The sequence below is a fragment of the Ochotona princeps genome, chromosome 1 (genome assembly GCF_030435755.1).
Source record: "Ochotona princeps isolate mOchPri1 chromosome 1, mOchPri1.hap1, whole genome shotgun sequence".
In the NCBI taxonomy this organism is placed as follows: Eukaryota; Metazoa; Chordata; class Mammalia; order Lagomorpha; family Ochotonidae; genus Ochotona; species Ochotona princeps.
Window position 1 is genome coordinate 12,915,200 of NC_080832.1, and position 18,163 is coordinate 12,933,362.

General features: G+C 41.2%; 1 protein-coding gene across 2 annotated transcripts in view; it reads left to right on the top strand.

Annotated features, from left to right (window-relative positions):
• The window catches only part of SYNE1 (spectrin repeat containing nuclear envelope protein 1), a 465,933-nt gene that overhangs the window by 334,435 nt on the left and 113,335 nt on the right, over window positions 1–18,163 (top strand). For both annotated transcript variants that reach the window (XM_058663996.1, XM_058663829.1), the window contains 5 exons: window positions 3,375–3,531; window positions 6,767–6,898; window positions 7,096–7,251; window positions 7,735–7,944; window positions 14,766–14,867. In XM_058663996.1, coding sequence (XP_058519979.1) covers window positions 3,375–3,531; window positions 6,767–6,898; window positions 7,096–7,251; window positions 7,735–7,944; window positions 14,766–14,867 — 757 coding nt within the window. The remainder of the gene's footprint in view (window positions 1–3,374; window positions 3,532–6,766; window positions 6,899–7,095; window positions 7,252–7,734; window positions 7,945–14,765; window positions 14,868–18,163) is intronic.

The following is an 18,163-nucleotide window of genomic DNA, read 5'->3' on the forward strand; positions in this document are numbered from 1 at the left end:
CCTCTGTTCACCTCTGCAGCAGCCAGGAACAGTTTTTGTTTGTTTGTTTGTTTGTTTTAAATCTAAAGTGGCAGTGGGCACTTGCCGCAGTATTTAAGATGCTGCTTGGAATGTGCACATCCCGTGGAGTATCTTAGTTCACGGCTTTGCTGTGCTCCAGCTTCCATCTTCCTGTCCTTGCTGTGGGGCACAGCAGGTGAAGCCTCAGCTTCCCACCCAAATGGGAAACCCAGGTTGAGTGTTTAGCCTTTGCCTTCAGCCTGGCTCAGCTCAGCTGTGGTGGGGAAAAAACAAAAGATACAAGATTTTAGATTTCTTTCTTGTATTTGTTTTCTCCCTTTTTGCCTTTCAAACAATAAAAAAAGTTAAATGTAAAAGCATAGCATTAATTAAATATAAGACATTAACAAAATAAAATCTCTGAGTTCTTGTGTGGTTAAGCTTGTGAATTGGAAGATTTCTTTGGCAGGTTTTATTGCCTCTCCCATTTTGCTGAAACCTTTTTGGAGGAAATAACAAAAATGAGGAAGTATGTGTTATGAACATAATATTTAACATATCGCTGATAATATTAAATAATTAATATGCATAAATACATGAAATGGTATAGACTTTTAAAATGCATGCATATATATTCTCAAGCAGATGTTCTATAATAGAATTAGAAAATAGATACATAATCCTTAGTAAAGATCGGATACAAAATGAAAACTTAGTATGCATATGGATAAACAGCAGATTAGAAGATAGCAAATGACAGCTAACTTTGAGGAAGGCACACTGGGGATGGATTTTTTCCTGTTTTAGTTTTGTAGCTTTATCAGTGCTGACCTAATGTTGATACATGACATCAATGTTGAGTGTGCCCGTGATATACAAGCATATAATATATAGTATCAGATGTGTAATTTAAACTATAAGTGTTTCATAAATGTATTTACAGAATCTTCAAAACAATTAGGTCATCAAAAACATTCAAATGCACTTATAATTTATATAGCAAAATATGCAGAAACCAATAGAAAAGTCATCAAGAACAAAAAACAAAAATCTAAAAATATCGACACAGCTGACAAATATCAACACAAAAGAATGAGTATTGCTATATCTATTGTCAGTGAAAATATTTAAGTAACACTGAAACTATAAGACAGGAGAAAGCTGAATAATACCCTATATCCACTTTAAGGTGTATAGCAGCCGGTTCTGTGCACAAACAAAAACTGAAATGTCAATGGAGTAGTCACAGGATGTGGTTAAGAACTTGCGTTGTTTTAACATATTGATTACTCAATACCATGTCAATTAATTCCATAGTGTTGTAAGTGGTTGTTGATGTTGTGCTGGGGCTTCCAATTGATCCAGACGATATTGTGCCAGCTCTACCTTCAGACCAGAAATGGTCTCCCCAAGAAACTGTTGAATTTATCTGGACAATAAGATGCTGGACTCTTTGCTTGGTATATGTTTGCAAAGAAAGAATCTTGACTTAATTTGAACTGTAATACTGCAACAAGGTGGAGGAATCCACCATGGGGGGAGGGCATGGGGAGGGGTTGGGGGAATCCCAGAGCCTATGAAACTGTGTTACATAATGCAACATAATTATTTTTTTTTGAAGATTTATTCATTTTATTACAAAGTCAGATATACAGAGAGGAGAGACAGAGAGGAAGATCTTCCGTCCTATGATTCACTCCCCAAGTGAGCCACAGCGGGCCGATGCGCGCCGATCCGAAGCCAGGAACCAGGAACCTCTTCCGGGTCTCCCACGTGGGTGCAGGGTCCCAATGCATTGGGCCATCCTCAACTGCTTTCCCAGGCCACAAGCAGGGAGCTGGATGGGAAGTGGAGCTGCCGGGATTAGAGCCGGCGCCCATATGGGATCCCGGGGCTTTCAAGGCAAGGACTTTAGCCGCTAGGCCATATCGCCGGGCCCAACATAATTAATTTTTTAAAATTGTGATAAACTGTTAACGGATTTAAAACCTTCCACTGTGGGCTATCATTAGTAGTATTTTAGACTAATCCTCCACTGGCAGTGCTAGCATCCCATATGCATGCAAGTTCTCATCTTGGATGCTCCACTTCCAATCCAGTTCCCTGCTGATCTACTTCAGAGAGTACCAGTAAATGGCTCAAGACCTTGGGACCCAGCACCCATGTAGGACACCTGGATTACACTCAGCTTTGGACCAGACCAGCTCTGGGTATTTGGGGAGTGAACCAGCAAAAAGTGTCTTTCTCTGTCCCTCTCTCTCTGAAATGCCAATTTTAAAGTAAAATAATTAAGTCTTTAAAAAAAAAAGAATCTTCCATTGCCCACCATGCTTACAAAGTGTTGCTAAGGCTATGAAAGTGTGTCCAAAGTGTATCTACAGTGGGTCTCTGCTTTGTTCCCTATTCATGGAGTCAGAACTTGGTTTCACCTTGCAGTTGCTACGTGTACTATTCCTCTATTTAGATGTTTACACTTCCTTAATAGTTTTCTGTATATTTTTGCCACTCTGCCCTGCTCTGCCCCTTCCCCACCCAGTTTTTATTTAGCTAGGTATTTTGAAAGGGTGCTGGGAGATCTTCTGTATGCTGGTTTACTTCCCAAATACACAAGTTGAAGACAGCAACCATTGACTCAACACGGCTCTCCCATGTGGGGGCAGGAATGCGAGACTGCACCTTTCTGGAATAGAAAGCGCGCCTGAGACGTCAGGCTACTCCAACACAGGGTGCAGGCTCCTAGCTGTTCTCGGAGTACAACCCCTGCATCCCAGGCTTTTGGAAACTTTAACATTTCTTCCAACAACTTTACTTACAGACACATTGTATTTATACTCTGACTAGCAAGAATCTGATCACAAGTTTGAAATTCGTTTTTCCATTTAAGGAAGAGGCCCTATGTCAAAATAGTGTTTAGCTTCTAATGTGTCTTTCAGATGATGTAGCTCTGGTTAGGACTGCAGACAGTTCCTGCTGGATTTCAGATCTGTTGTCGTTGTTGCTATTACCATTATCCTTTGCCCCTGTTCACTGAGAGGCTGTTGTTTGCTAGAGACTGGTGCAGGTATCCTATGGAGCTTCTCTTTCCTTTATTCTTGTAACTCTGCAAGAACAGACAATCCTAATTGTTAGAAGATGAGAAAATTCATGTTTAGATATGTGAAACATAATGTTCAATGCCACAAAATATTCTGTCTGGTTCATGACATGAGTAAAAATATACTTCTTAATTAGTGTCAAATTCTGTCTTAACATGTTTTTAAAGCATCAGTTAATGACTTCCAATTTTGGAGGCCAGATCTGCTACACAATAAATTGTCTGTGTCATCACTTGTTTTGCACACGTTGTAAACTTAGATTATTTATTCTTCTAATAGCGAAAAACCTGATGTGTTATCCCAGGAGATGGGGATGGAAGAAGAGAGATCAACCACTGAAGAGCAGATGAGAATGAAATGGGAAAGCCTGCATCAAGAATTTAGTACCAAACAGAAATTACTACAGAATGTTCTGGAACAGGAACAAGAACAACTGGTATCAAACATTATACTTTTCTATATTAACTAACATGAAAGATGCACAGGGGTGTTGCAGCATGCAGATTATGCTGCTGCCAAAGTCCCCTATCAAAGTACTGGTTCCTCCCCAGGTTGCTTGACTTCTTATCCAGCTCCCTGCTCATGCTCCTCTGATGAGGCAGCCCTTGCCATCCACAAGGGAGAGCTGGGTGTGGCTCAGGGCTCCTGGCTTCATCCACAAGGGAGAGTTGGGTGTGGCTCAGGGCTCCTGGCTTCATCCACAAGGGAGAGCTGGGTGGGACTCAGGGCTCCTGGCTTCATCCACAAGGGAGAGTTGGGTGTGGCTCAGGGCTCCTGGCTTCATCCACAAGGGAGAGTTGGGTGGGGCTCAGGGCTCCTGGCTTCGTCCACATGGGAGAGCTGGGTGGGACTCAGGGCTCCTGGCTTCGTCCACATGGGAGAGCTGGGTGGGACTCAGGGCTCCTGGATTCGTCCACATGGGAGAGCTGGGTGGGACTCAGGGCTCCTGGCTTCATCCTGGCCCAGCCCTGAGTGCTGTGGGCATTTGAGGAGTGAACCAGTCATGGAATCAATCTCTTGTTTCTCTTTCAAGTAGATGAAATAAATAAGAAGTAAAAATATGTGAATAGCATGCCGAAGCAATATACTTTCACAAATGCCACTTATCAGTTTAAAATTCCATTAGTAACTCAAAATTAAGACACGAAAAAAATTATCCTACATTTTGGTAACAATGGTATTTCATATTTACCTTAACAGGGTTATAAATCTGTATATAAAATTTTATTTCGTTTGTAAATTATTTTTTCGGAAACATTATCAATATCTGATTCTTCATTATAATAAATCACTAAATTGTCAATATCCTTTTTTTGGCAATCTTAAAAATGATGGAAACCAAGAAAGGATATGTACATGTAAGACAAAAAGGATTCTGCGAATCTGAAGCTAAGAGATCAGATCATTTTGTTTTCTATAGCTACTTCCAGTATTTAATCATTCCAGAAGGTTCTAATAAGAAGCATATTGGGATCTCAGTGTGCCTAAATGGCAGGGGAATCTGTGGTCAGCTAGAAAGGTTACTGACCCATTTCTAACGCTGGTTCTTTGGCTGGAGACTGTGTGATGTTCGGCTCAGTTCCACTAAGCATGCCAAATTCAAGGGAAGTGGATATAGCCACAAAAGGTCCTAGGTAAGTAATTGCATTAGTTCGCTGTAAGCTGAAGCAAGAGGACTATTGAAGTTAGAGAAATCGGAGGGCAAATGAGTAAACCAGAAGGAGAACCATGCCTGGGGTGCCTACCACAGCTATGGCCAGGGTGATTCTGAAACTTAAGCTTAGCACATGTCCTGAGCCAGCAGTGTCCATCATGGCTCATTCCAGGGTAATAGTTTTCCATCATGGTAAATTCTGATCCCTTTACTGTTGAGCTGTAGACAATGCTGTTCTCACTGCACTGGCTAGGACCAGCTGGGCAGCCTGAACATGTTGAATAGATGTGGGAAATATCAATAACAACAGTGCCTCTAAGGAGGGAGAGGCAGGAACTGTTGAAGTAGGCACCGAAGCACAAGCAGCTTGCCAGGGCTCACTGAGAAGAGGGCTCAGGTTTGCCATGTGACCCCCTCAACTGTGAGGTTCCGTGCATAAATCCCACCAGAAAGCTACATTTCTGACCCATGTTACAAAACTACATGGCATGCCGTGCTTCCTGACCTCTCACTGTCCCTTTACCAAAACCATCTTTTCTACTCAAGCAGAAGTTGTCACCAGCTCTGGTTCTGGGCAATAAGATGGCCTCTTTCTGGAGGCACTTGTTCCAGATTTAGATGCACCCTGGCAAATGAGAGCCCACGCCAATACTGCATGGGACTCCTGCCCAGATTTTAATCAGTCTTTCCACATACCCCGAGCAAACACTTCTCAGAGTCCCAGCTTGAGACCTTGCTGCTGGAGATCCCACACCTGACCACCTTCTTACATTCATGGTGTTGGATTCCCCTCTCCTTTGAATGTAGCATCTGTGGACAGTCCAGATTATGGGCCATGGTCTTTTCTGTATATTCTGAGTCTGATAAACCTGAATTCCACATTTACCTTTCCTTACCTTTATTACATGTCCAGCCCCAGCAGTCCACATGCTGTGGGTGCAAGTTAAGACACCTGTGCAATTCATCTAGCCTGTGCAGTTTCTGGATGCCTCCTCTGTTATCTTGGAGCAATGATCATCTCAGGGACTACACCCCAAATGACTCTGGGACTCTCTGGCTTGATCTTATCCAGCTGCCACTGACATTCTCACAGGATGCCTAGATGGAAACATTTAGATGCACATTCATTTCTCACTACATTTATGAATACAAATGGAAAGCGCCTAAATATCCACTATTATCATTGTCAGTTGTGTTTGAAGGCTTATTTTCAGAAATTGTTTTCCTTTCTGGGGTGTTCAGGTGATGTGCAGGTAGAGTAAAAGCTGCCAAAATTTCCAAGAAAAGCAGAGTAATCATGTCGCAAACAGAAGTTATATTCCAGGCGTTGGTGTGTCTACAAATGCTGTGCTGAGACTGGAGTCCTGACTTTCTGGGCCTGAAAGCTCAGGCTTGGGAGGCTGATGGCTTCTCAGCGTAGTAGGACTCAGAAGAGAAGGAGCTGGAATTGGATGCAGATCTGTGTGATGTCAAAGTTCCTCATTTTTGGTCTGACCTTGCTGGCAGTTTTGTCCATTGGATAGGCTTATGACTCAGGTGCCAACAGGCATGGTTGGAGGAGCCCGAATTTGATGAGAAACATCATCAGGGGATATGAATGTCAGACAATAGCATGGTCCTTACTGGGAAGAGGTTTTGTGTTTCCCAACAGGAGTTGAGGGGAGACAAGGTTTACACTATTGAAATCAAGTAGTTCAGTCAACGTCTGGTATTCAAGATGGATGATTTCACAATAGACTGTTACATTGAGAAGGTAAATTGAGAGAAAGATTGTAAAAATTCCTTAGGCATCTTCCACTGTTTTTTTTTTTTTCTTGTAAATCTATGTACAAAAACACTGGCATTGTTGAATCAGGTCACTGTGTTCAGTGGGCCTGTTGTAATGTAAAAGTCAGCTTTCCCTAGATGTTTTGGTAGAAGTCATTCTCCCAGCATCTCCTTCCAGGTATATGTTCAAATAAGAGATTAGGGCCATGACTCCTATACTCTTCACTAAACCAATCCTGTTTTCCCACAGTTTTACAGCAGGCCAAACCGACTCCTATCTGGCGTACAACTGTACAAAGGAGATGGACAGACCCAAGATAAAACCGCTGTTGCCTCATTGCTGGGTGGACTGAGTCAGGCCTTTGAGGAAGTTTCATCCCAGGTAGGCTGTGCTGTATTGGCATGTGTTTTTTGGCCTCTGTGGAGCTCTTCTATCCTACAGATGCATGGGGAAACGCACAGCATGGGTGGTGGCCCTTAAAACAGAAACCCACTGGGCCCTGGAATCTCATCTTCAAGACTCTAATTGAAATTTAATTGCTGTCTATGTGTGTTGTGTTGTGTTGTGTTGTGTTACAGGGAGGAGGGGCACCGCAGCAAAATATGCACTTGGAGCAGAAGTTGTATGATGGGGTTTCAGCCACCTCAACCTGGCTGGATGATGTGGAAGAGCGGTTGTTTGTTGCCACAGCACTGTTGCCGGAGGAAACAGAAACTTGCCTTTTCAACCAAGAGGTGAGTGTGGCAATGTCTCTCTCTGCACCTATGACATAACAGAATACAAAAGATTTGAGTGTTGAATAGTTAATTTTATAAACAACAATCAAGTATTGAATAGTACTAGTAACATTCAAAGATTCATTTGCATGTCAGATAATGCAGAAAGGAGTTGTGTAAAGTTGTCAAGATAGTTACATTTTGCATCGTCACTCCTTATGTATAAAAAAGGAAGAAAAATGGAAAACTCTTCATAGGAAACTGTTGTATGTTACAAATTCTTCACATATGGAGCACACACTTCAAAGTATTGGATTCCTAAATAGCACTTCACTTAGTATGTTATAGTTAAAAGCGTAAGGATGAAAGACGTTAAACTGGTTTAGGTGTAATTGTTGCTTAGTAATAAGAGAGATCTCATGTGCTGCTTCTGAGGAAATGACTTATTTGAATATCAATTAATGGATCTAAACATTGAAATAAGATTCTACTTTGGTCTAGACTCTTGCCAAAGACATTAAGGAAATGTCTGAAGAAATGGATAAGAACAAGAACTTGTTTTCCCAAGCTTTCCCAGAGAAGGGGGATAACCGAGATGTTATTGAAGATACCTTGGGCTGTCTTCTGGGCAGGTTATCCTTGCTAGATGCTGTAGTGAACCAGCGATGTCACCAGATGAAGGAAAGACTTCAACAAATACTAAATTTCCAGGTAAGACATTATCAAAGCATTTTTAAATATTTTCCAAGCCTATTTAATACTAATGAACAGTATCATAGAGTAATGTTGTAAATCATTTCTCTTCTAAACATACATTTGCAGAAAACCAAGAGTGTTGAACTGAAGAGTTGGAAAACTAAAACTTTAATGATAGAAGTAGAACATTGAGAAAAATCACTTAGTAACATGCAGGAATGAATAGAACTTGAAATTCAAATACTAGAAATCAAACATATAATTCATTACAATTAAAATTTTCAGTTGGTAATTGGGAGTGAAACACGTTATTAAAGAACACTCAAGAACTCTGGAGTATAGAAAGTGCCCTGGACTCAGCTGTCAAGGAGTCTTTGAACATGGCTGTTGTCTGCAGACTCCTCTCTGGGCGACAGTGTGTCGAGGAGTGGACTCTAGCGCAGAGGCTAAGGTCTCAGTTGACATGTCCACATCTCTTATGGAAATGCCTGGTTCAAGTCCTGGCTGCACTCCTGAGTCGAACTTCCTGCAGAATGCAGCCAGGGAAGTAGCATGTGATGGCTTAAGTAGTTGGGTCCTGCCAACCACACAGGAGACCCAGATGGAGCGCCTTGCTCCCGGCCATCTGGTGAACTAGCACATGGGGAAGGACATAGTATGCTCACATGCTCTCTCAGCTCTCGGGTCGAATGAACAAACAACAACAGAAGATCCCATTATGTTCCAGTTCAGCCTCCTCAGCATAATATTGTCTTTTTAAAGTTTATTTTAAATTTTCTTTTTAATGTTGACATAGTTGTGAGGGATGAATGCCCTTCTGGGCCTCTGATTAGGGCTGGGTGGTCAGGTACAGAGGAAGGCAGGTAGGACAAATGCTTCATTTTTTTTCCCCTTCTGTGTCCACAGAGGAGAGGGGAGAGGGGACCACTCCTGCTGCCAGACCACATCGGTGGTCAGGCTTGCAGAATGGTCATTTGATGATGCCTAGTATCTAAGTGGTTTTGATAGTTCTGAAAAGTTACTGGTTTCATTGTTGAGAATCTCTTTCTGAGGTCTGTTGGTTGACAAACTACCTTTAGTGCATCCACAAACCCAGGAACATGCTGCAGAAGTTGGCCAGAACTGTTCCACCTGTTCTGCTTTCCATCCTGTGACGAGGCAGTCAATGCCTCTGCTGGCCTAGATGAGCTGGTGATAATGTCCTCCATGTGCATCTGGGCATACTGTCCACAGCAAAGGCATCAGCAACTGAGGAGGCCCAGTCTTGAAACATGCCCTCTAAGATTAGATTACACATCCTGTGACTTTTGGGATAGTTGGGGTCTAGCTGGGGAGTTCTGCCTAGAAACCTCACCTGGGGTGACCTCAGACTTGACTCTTGGTTACACCATCAAGTACAGACAGAGTCAGGTTCAGTCTGTCACCTGCACCAGCCAACACATATCGGTAGATGCAGGCTGCCTGGTCTGTTGCAGCCCAGCCCCACATCTCATGTGAACTGGCAGGTGCTGCTGCTCAACCAGTCCACCACAGACTTGGTCCTCAAACATATTGGCAGGTTCCATGACCTTCGGACAACTGCGGTAATGCCTACCAGGCCTACCTCAGCCCAATTTTTGTACTTGCCTGCCTCTGCTTTTGCTTAGCCTGGCACCAACCCATACCCCATCTGGTTTTTGTGTATACCCATGAGTTCTACAGCTTAGCACAACCTGACCCACCCCCAGACCTGGCCCTCATGTGCGACTATAGGTGACACTACCTAGACTAGCCTGGCCTGCCCCCAGTCCCAGCTCTTGTCTCACCCATGGAAATAGCAGCCCAGAAGGGGAGTTACAAAGATTTACCCTACTAGGCCAGCTCCTGGCCCTGGGTCTTATGCATGCAAGTGGGCACTATGGCCCAGCCTGACAGGTTTGTCCCCAATATTGGCATTTGCAGGCAGGTGCTACAACCTATCTCAACCATGCTGCCCCCAGTCTAGCTCTTGCCAGCAGGTGCAGCAACCTAGCCCAACTTGGCTCACCCCGGCCCTCATGTGAACTGATGGTGTTACACTCTAGCCTGGTGTGGCCTTTTCTCTGTCCTGGCTTTCACTTGTGCCAGTGTGTGCTGTGGACTGGACCCTACTCAGCCCATCCATAGACCTGGCTTGTGTTGATGCTAGAAGATACTCAGCCCAGCCAGGTCTAGCTCTACCCCCAACCCCTGGCTCTCACACTCACTGGTGGAAATTACTGTCTAGTAGGGGAATTTCCAAAGTTCCCCTACCAGGCCTGCTTCCAACCCTAGATCCCACACATGCTGGCAGGTGCAACAATCCTACTTGACATGGTCTTCCTGCAGTCCCAGCCTTTATATGTGTGAGCAAGTGCTGTAGACTGTCCCAGCCTTGCTTTGTCCCAGCCCCAACTCCATTGAGTGTCAGGTGGGTTCTGTCAGGTGAGTTCTGTGGTCCAGTCTAGTTCAGCCCATCACCAACCCCAGTTCTCCTTAGAAACCACAAACTGGCAGGTGTTGCAGTCCCACAAAGGTGAACCCACAGATTCCTTACAGAATCTGCCACCAGATCTGGTTCTCTTGGGTCCTGGTGGGTGCTGCAGCCCAGGTTAACATGGCCTACTCTCTGCTCTAACATTCTCAGATGGATATTATGGCCCAGCCCAACCAGGCATGCCCTACAGCCACAGATTTTGCATGTGCCAATGGGTTGGCAATGCTACTTAGCCCAGTGCTGGTCTCCCACTGTGGGTGGGTGCCTTTGTCTGATGCAGATGTAATCCCCACTTTAAACCATTCTATCTCAACTCTCCCACCTACCTGTGAGTGCAGTGACTCGGTACGTGGAAGACTGCAGAAACAATTCCTTCCCTGAAAAACATGCTCCTAGCTGCTCCCACTTCATTAGGTCCCCCAGACCTTCCCTGAACTTTTTAGCTTTTTCTTCACCCTCACCTTGGGGCAAGGGTGGCATGTGCCAGCCCAGCATTCCCTGCCTTCACTGCATCTCACTCTCTCTTTTTTAATGATAAACCACTATGCTGGCATACTGGTATAGGTAATACAAATTTGGCATTAACCAGGTCCAGAATGCCCACCAGCTACTGGCTGCTTCTCTGCCAGCATTTTATTTGTTTTTTTTTTTTGAAATGCTGCATTTCATCTTTTTTTATTATTATTTATTATTTTTACTTCGTTAATTACATTGTATTATGTGACACAGTTACATAAGTACTTGGGTTCTCCCCACCCCTCCCCAAACCCTCCCACCATGGTGGATTCCTCCACCTTGTTGCATAACCACAGCTCAAGTTCAGTTGAGATTCCCCCATTGCAAGCGTATACCAAACATAGAGTCCAGCATCTTATTGTCCAGTCAAGTTCAACGGCTTCTTCGGTATACCCTCTCTGGTCTGAAGACAGAGCCAGCAGAGTATCATCCCAGTCAATTGAAAGCTCCAGCATACCATCAGCAAAAATTTACATCATTATGGAATTAATTGACATAGTAATGAGTAACCAATATGTTAAAAGTAAATGCGAGTTCCCAGCCACCTTCTGTGACCACCTACTCTGCCAGCATTTTAACACTTGGCTAGATGCAAGGTTAGCCTAGACAGTTGCTTATAGCTGGGGAAGGTTGTCTTTCTGTTACCAACACTATTGGGTTTAAATTCTGACTTTGTCACTTGCTGCTAGGTAACCTTAGCTGCCTAACTTGTCTGAGACTTCATAGTCTCACCTATCAAATCATGCCCTTAATTGTTTTCTCCTGGAGTACTGTAAAGTGAGTTGAAATGTCACATATATACTCTGAATAAAACCTAATACATAGTAAATCTATGTATCTCCAATTTTGTTCTTAAGTATTGTTGCTATTAATACTATTATAACAGAGGCTCTGAACCCAACACACGGAGTTAAGTACTTCTCCAGCAGTCTTCAGACGTCGGGAGGCAGAGCCAGGATTTGACTCAAAGAGTAGTTTTGAATTTTATAGCTGTTATAGTGATGGCAGAGAAGATGGAGGGTCGTTCCTGCTCAAGACTCATTTGATAGAAAGAATCAATAAGAAAACATCCATTGATGGTTTGGGTGTGGGAAATGGCAGAAAGGGAATTTCTGAGAAATGTTGGAAATTCTAGCTTGAGCATCTGGGGCTAAATGTGTGGGAAACTGATGGAGAAGACTGGTGGGTAGAAACACCACTGGCCAACAGACAAGGCTGGGTGTTAGTGGTGCCATTGACTGTGGAAAGCCTTGACTAAAACATCATATTAGACATCTGAGTCTGCATGTGTGTGGCTTAGCAAATTATCTAGGCTGGATGTATGTCTGGAGAACATTTTAGAGTTAAAAAAGCAGGGGTTACTCAACTGCATGTTTTGTTTTGGATTCCAAGGTCCAATTGTGTGTATGTCTGTACACATTTTTTTTTAAATGGGTCAGGATGTTGGTAACTCACCAGAACATGTTTCACTGCTCTAAGATTTACCTTTCTTAAAATAAAACTCTGACTTATGCATAACTGTGCATGAGGGCTGGTTTACAAAGCACTCAGGGCATGATCTTCCCCTTCGTGAATTGCATTTACTTCGTCAGTGTCTTTGGCACTTTCCAGTTGTATTGGTAATTATAACCGGGCACAGTAGTCTGGAACTCATTGCAAAGGCTAGAAGAAGGATATGTAATCATGAATTTACCTTTAAATCATGTTCTGTAATTGTATCTGCCAGTAAGTTTCTGTGTGTTGATGGCCAGCTCACAAACAGAATCCAATCATTTGAAATGTTTGTGTTCCTAGTTGAGACAAAGAATCTCGTTGTTGACATGAAAATCTTCTAGAAATTTGTAGGAAATTGAATGAAACGGTTATTTTAGCACAAATTTTGAAAATAGATAATTTTTATAATACACATTTCTCATGAACTTTTAAAAGACCCTTTGTATAATAAAAGTTCACATCATAAGCCATTTTGTTTTAGTTTTCACCAAGTAGCCAGTGCTCAATAATTATTGGAATGACGTGCTTTCATTTTTGGCTTAATCTTTGAGTATTAGATCTTCATAGATTACTGATTTTATTCTATATTCAGAAGTCTATTTAGAAAGGAACATAATGTTCTACAAATGCATAGTCAGCTATCAGTTCTGTAATTAATTTCTTTTGCTTATATTCATAATCCCAAACAATATTTCTAGGTGTATAAGCAAGTATTTTAAGTTAATTTAAAATATAGAAAATAAATTAAGGTGTTCTTAAATGAATGAGAAAGTACAAATAATTTTAAAGCTTGAAACCTTTGTGGATTTGTATCTCAAATGCTTGGAGTTTGGCTTTTTTGAGTTGAACCATTGATTCCATTAACTGAGAAGAAAATGTGATTTTTATTATACATGTGGTATAAATATTCCTTGATTAACCTGCCATATAGCCTACTGTGCAGTAGGAAAAATGGATTTTTTTTGGCATTAAAGAAAATATCTGCATCCATTTGCTTTTAAAGTTTATTTTAGAAACTTTTCAATTTGTGTTTTATGACTTTAACTGAGCCCCACTGGTAGTTAGTGTGGTTTTTGGAATCTGAGCTCTGTTTTCTATGATCTTGATTGAAATACAAATGAGACATAAAATATGCTATGGAAATATGATGTATAAGAAATATACATATACTATTCCTAACCTGTAATAATCCCTCTGGCTCATCTGCATTTTAGACCAGATTAATGGTGTTATAAATATCTGTAGACCATGAAGATTAAGTACTTGGCATCCATAAAAATGAATGAAAAACATCTTTTATTATGTCCTTGATAAATGTGTGATAGTTCTAATGGCCCACTTGACCTCACACAGTTGACCAATATGATTATTGTTGAATCCATAATTGGTTTTCTAGCACAGATATAGTTTCTATTTAATTTTCATGTTCGTGACTGTTTTCATTTCCACAGCTGTACTACTGCATAATTCACCCCTTCTCTTTTGAGCCTGCATTTGCAGTGTGATACCTCCACAATCCTTAATTTTAAAGATGGTTTTCTGTGCTTGGTGTAACTATCCTCTTTGAGGGCGGTCAGAATTGCTCATTTTGGTGATAGGCACTCATAGTATCTCTCCCTCAGTGTCATCAGTTCAATAACTGTTTTACTGGGAGTCCTTTCATTCAGGATTAGAGGTGTCTATTGTGATATATCTTCACTTTCTTGTATGCTGGTCTCCATTGTACAGTTCATCTATGAGAATATGTATGTTTGCATGAATGTTGCTTTATATCAGTAAGAACAAATGCTATTTGTCCCAATGGTCTCTAGTTCAGGCCATAACAGTAAAGATGCGTGTGTCTCATGTCAGGGTGCCTGGATCCCATACAAATGTCTAGCTACTACCTGCTGCTAATGCAGACCCTAGGGGCAGCAGATGATGTCTTTAGTAATTGTGTTCTGCTGCCCATGAAGGAGATGTGGATGGAGCTCCTGGCTCCTGGCTTTGTATACTTTAGAGACTGAACCAGTATTATGGTGGTTCATTCTCTTCCTTTTGTTCATCCCTCTCTCCCTCTTTTTCTTCATTCCCTTCTCCCCCTACTCCTTTCCTCTACCTATCTCCCTCTAGTACTTAAATAAGGTTAAAAAACAGTATTTGGAAGGATTGTGTCGATTACATGCAGATATCATGAGATTTTATTAAAGGGACTTGCACATCCAGGGATTATGTTGTTTGCATTGGGTCCTGGAATCAGTCCTGGAAGGATATAAAGATGCTGGTGTGTATAGTTGCTAAAAACATGTGTCATATTTGTTCCAACATATCTCCCTGTGGCTTTCCTCCTCAGAATGATCTGAAGGTGTTGTTTGCATCTCTGGCTGACAACAAATACATCATCCTGCAGAAACTGGCCAACGTGTTTGAACAGCCTGTAGCAGAACAGATAGAGGTATGTACAGCTTTCTCCTAGAACAATATATGCACACAGATCTGCTTTATTGCAAAATTTCAAAAGCTCTATGAAAATGTCATCCCTTATTGTAGCATTCTTGCCTGCCGTATTCTGATTACTCAGTCTTAGTAATGTGCAGAGCGACATTGTCTGCATCACTTACTTTATGGAACTGGAAAATGTGAGTTAGGAAAAGGGAGCCATGACAGATGCTGAGCTGGAGTTTGCCATCCCACAAGAAGAATGATATGAACCTCAGTGACACAGGCCAGAAAAGCCAAATTGTCCTTGAAAAAATATAATGCAAGTTACTGTGGACACTAAGAAATGGGCATGTAACTTCTGCCAGGAGAAGTTCACCTGGGACTTGGTTGAAGAACCCTGAACACATTGGAGATTTGTACATGTGGCAACTTGAGAAGGTGTCGGAGGACAGAAAAAGCATTTATAGATACAAACTTTAGAAAAATATCAACATTAATGAAAGAACATGGGAAATCTTATTTATCTTAGTTTAGGATGGTTTAAAACGCTAAAGTTTTAGTGATTTTGTGATTACTAAAATTTACTTAGTATGTTCCATGAGCACTTGAATACATGTTCTTGTGTTGCTGGATGAATGTGCTGTACATGTCAGTTTGATCTTCTCAGCTGATCGTCATGGAACTTTGACTGAGAAAGATCATATAGTGAGTCTTAAACAAACCTGAACAGATTTGAAGTGAACTTAAACCAAAAAGTGTTTTCTAACTGTGATGGAATCAGACTAGAAAGATTGAAAGTCTGGAAATACTTGGAAAATGAATAACATGCTTCTTAGTAAAGCATGGTTCAAAAAGGAAGTCTCAAAGAATTTACATAATATGAATGAATCTGAACAGATTTTCACTTCATTGTTTATAGGCCTTGCTTATTTCCTGGTTAAGCATAAACCTTTTTCCTTACTGAACCCTTTATTTAGTAGGCCGTTAAGCCTTTTGATGAAAATGTTACCTGAAAAATAAATGCAATAACTTAAAAATTAAAAAACAAAGTGGTTTAAAGAAAGTTGAATTGGATGAGTCAATTTGAGGTAGCTTGTCGGGCCTAATGAATAAAAGAGTTTGGAACTTACTGTATAAACCAGTGGTCTCTACCTTTTATTGATTCCATGTTTAATAAAAGAAAGCACACCACAAATACATGTATGAAAATATACCCTTACTTAGAAATTATATGAAGTCTTTCATGAGGCATAAGCATTAAAGAGACTATCATTAGCCACTGACACAGCTCTGCATACTGACACATCATCATGTATGCTTCGGGATAGTGGTCATCATGGCAACCTTGACATTGGAGCGCCCCTGTGGATGAAAAGGATGTCAATTCCAGATTGTGCTCTGGACAGTCAAAGCAGCAGATGGTACGTGAGGCATCTTAGCTGCGCTGAGAAGGAGTGAGGACTCAGACCAGAGCAAAGAGCAGATGCAGAAGGCGCGGCTAAAGAGCATGCCATGTTTCATAAGCTATGTAATTACAACAAGGATGAGTTTTAATACAATTTTTTCACCTACTTTCAGCAGACCCCAAGGGACAATGTGGAATAACATGAAAGAGATAGCAAAATTTTTGAATATGCATTTTTCTGGACCATGATGTAATCTTCTTTTAAAGAAATGAATATTCACTTTCTCCTAAATTAAAAAAAAATTGCATGGTATATTTTACAAATGAGTGAACATTTGTTTGTTTATGACTTAGAATGTGAGTGACTCCAGAAAGCATTTGAGCAAATACAGGGATGTCCTCTTGTAATGTATTTCTAGGGTGAGATATATATATTTGTAATTATTGGCTGGTGAAACAAAATCAATGTCACAGATAAAAGAATAAAAAATTGGACCTTTTTTAATAAATAAAAAATGTTTGATAAATGCATTAACCCTGCCGCTACATTCTTTTGATTAAAACATGGCATCAGAAGGCGTGAATGCGTCACTCTCAGTGTGTTCCTCATCTGACTTTTATTCCAGTTAAGGTTGATTGTCCAGGTGGCCTGCTGCACACCTGTCTTTGTGAACAGTTTCTTCACCGCTGACCCAAGAATTCCTTTCCTTTCTCCTCTGTCCAAGTTTCTCTAGTGTATCCCAGTCTTCCTTCTATTGAATTCCTACCCCATGCTGGTGCTGCACATCTTTCCTAAGAGAGGAAAAGACCAACTTTTCAAGGTCTTATGAGTCTGAGAATTTATTAAGCTGTGTTAATGCTTTTTTGAATGGTTGGCTTTAGTGTAAGTTCTTGGTTGATCATTTATTTTCAAGTTTGGAGGCTTTTACTTCATTGTAGGTTTGAAAACTTGATTGAGTAATGTAAACTCATTCTGGTTTCCAAAAGATGCTGGTATTCTGGAATTTCAGTCACTTGCCTGGGGGAAGGCATATTTTATCTGCTTCGTAGAGATCAGTGGGCCTTTTTGGTTTTTTCACTCTCATCTTTTCCTTAACTTTAATTGTTCTCTGTTTCATCCACTCTGAAACTCATTTGTATCAGATTTTATTTTTTGTCTAGCCCTCTATTTTTCTTACTGTAATCTCCTTTTTGACATCTTCAATCTCCAAAAACACTGAGTTCTGAGTTCCTGATCCCTATTATTTAATACTTTCCCAAGCTCACGCTGATCATCTGATGCTTTTAAAAATTATCCTGTTAGGTTTTTAACTGGAACATTTCTTTCTCTATGTTTTTGTAATTACAGATTAATTGTCAATGTTTAAAAATTTTCCATATAATCGGTTTCATTGCAAGGTATTTTTTTCTTGCTTATTTTCTGTTCTCTGTCATGTTAGTTTCACTTAAGGATATGGAAATCTTTTGCTGTCTACATCTAGAACGGGGACTGAAGCACTGATGGCGATCTCGTGTGTGGGTGGCAACTCACACTTCTGAGGTTTACTCGAGATCGGGCTTTATGGACCGTGTGTTAGAGTCTCTGTATTAACATGTTTAGGCCATTTAGATGACCTGGCTACAGCATGTCTTGAATCAGAGAAGACTTTGTGGCCTCATATGAAGCACTTATGGGCCCTTATATATCTCATTCCAGTTGTCAAGTACCTAAGTGCACCATTGTGTCTGCTTCCCCTGTATCTACAAACTGCTATTTCTTCTCCAGAAAGTTAACTTTCAGCTCTTTGAGGAAGGAAAGGGCAGTGTGGAACAAGGAAGGGGTCCAAACCTTTAACTGATCCTTAAGTTACTTTTTGCAAGCTGTAAGTTACTTTCCACTTCACTCTGGCTTCTGGAAATCTCTG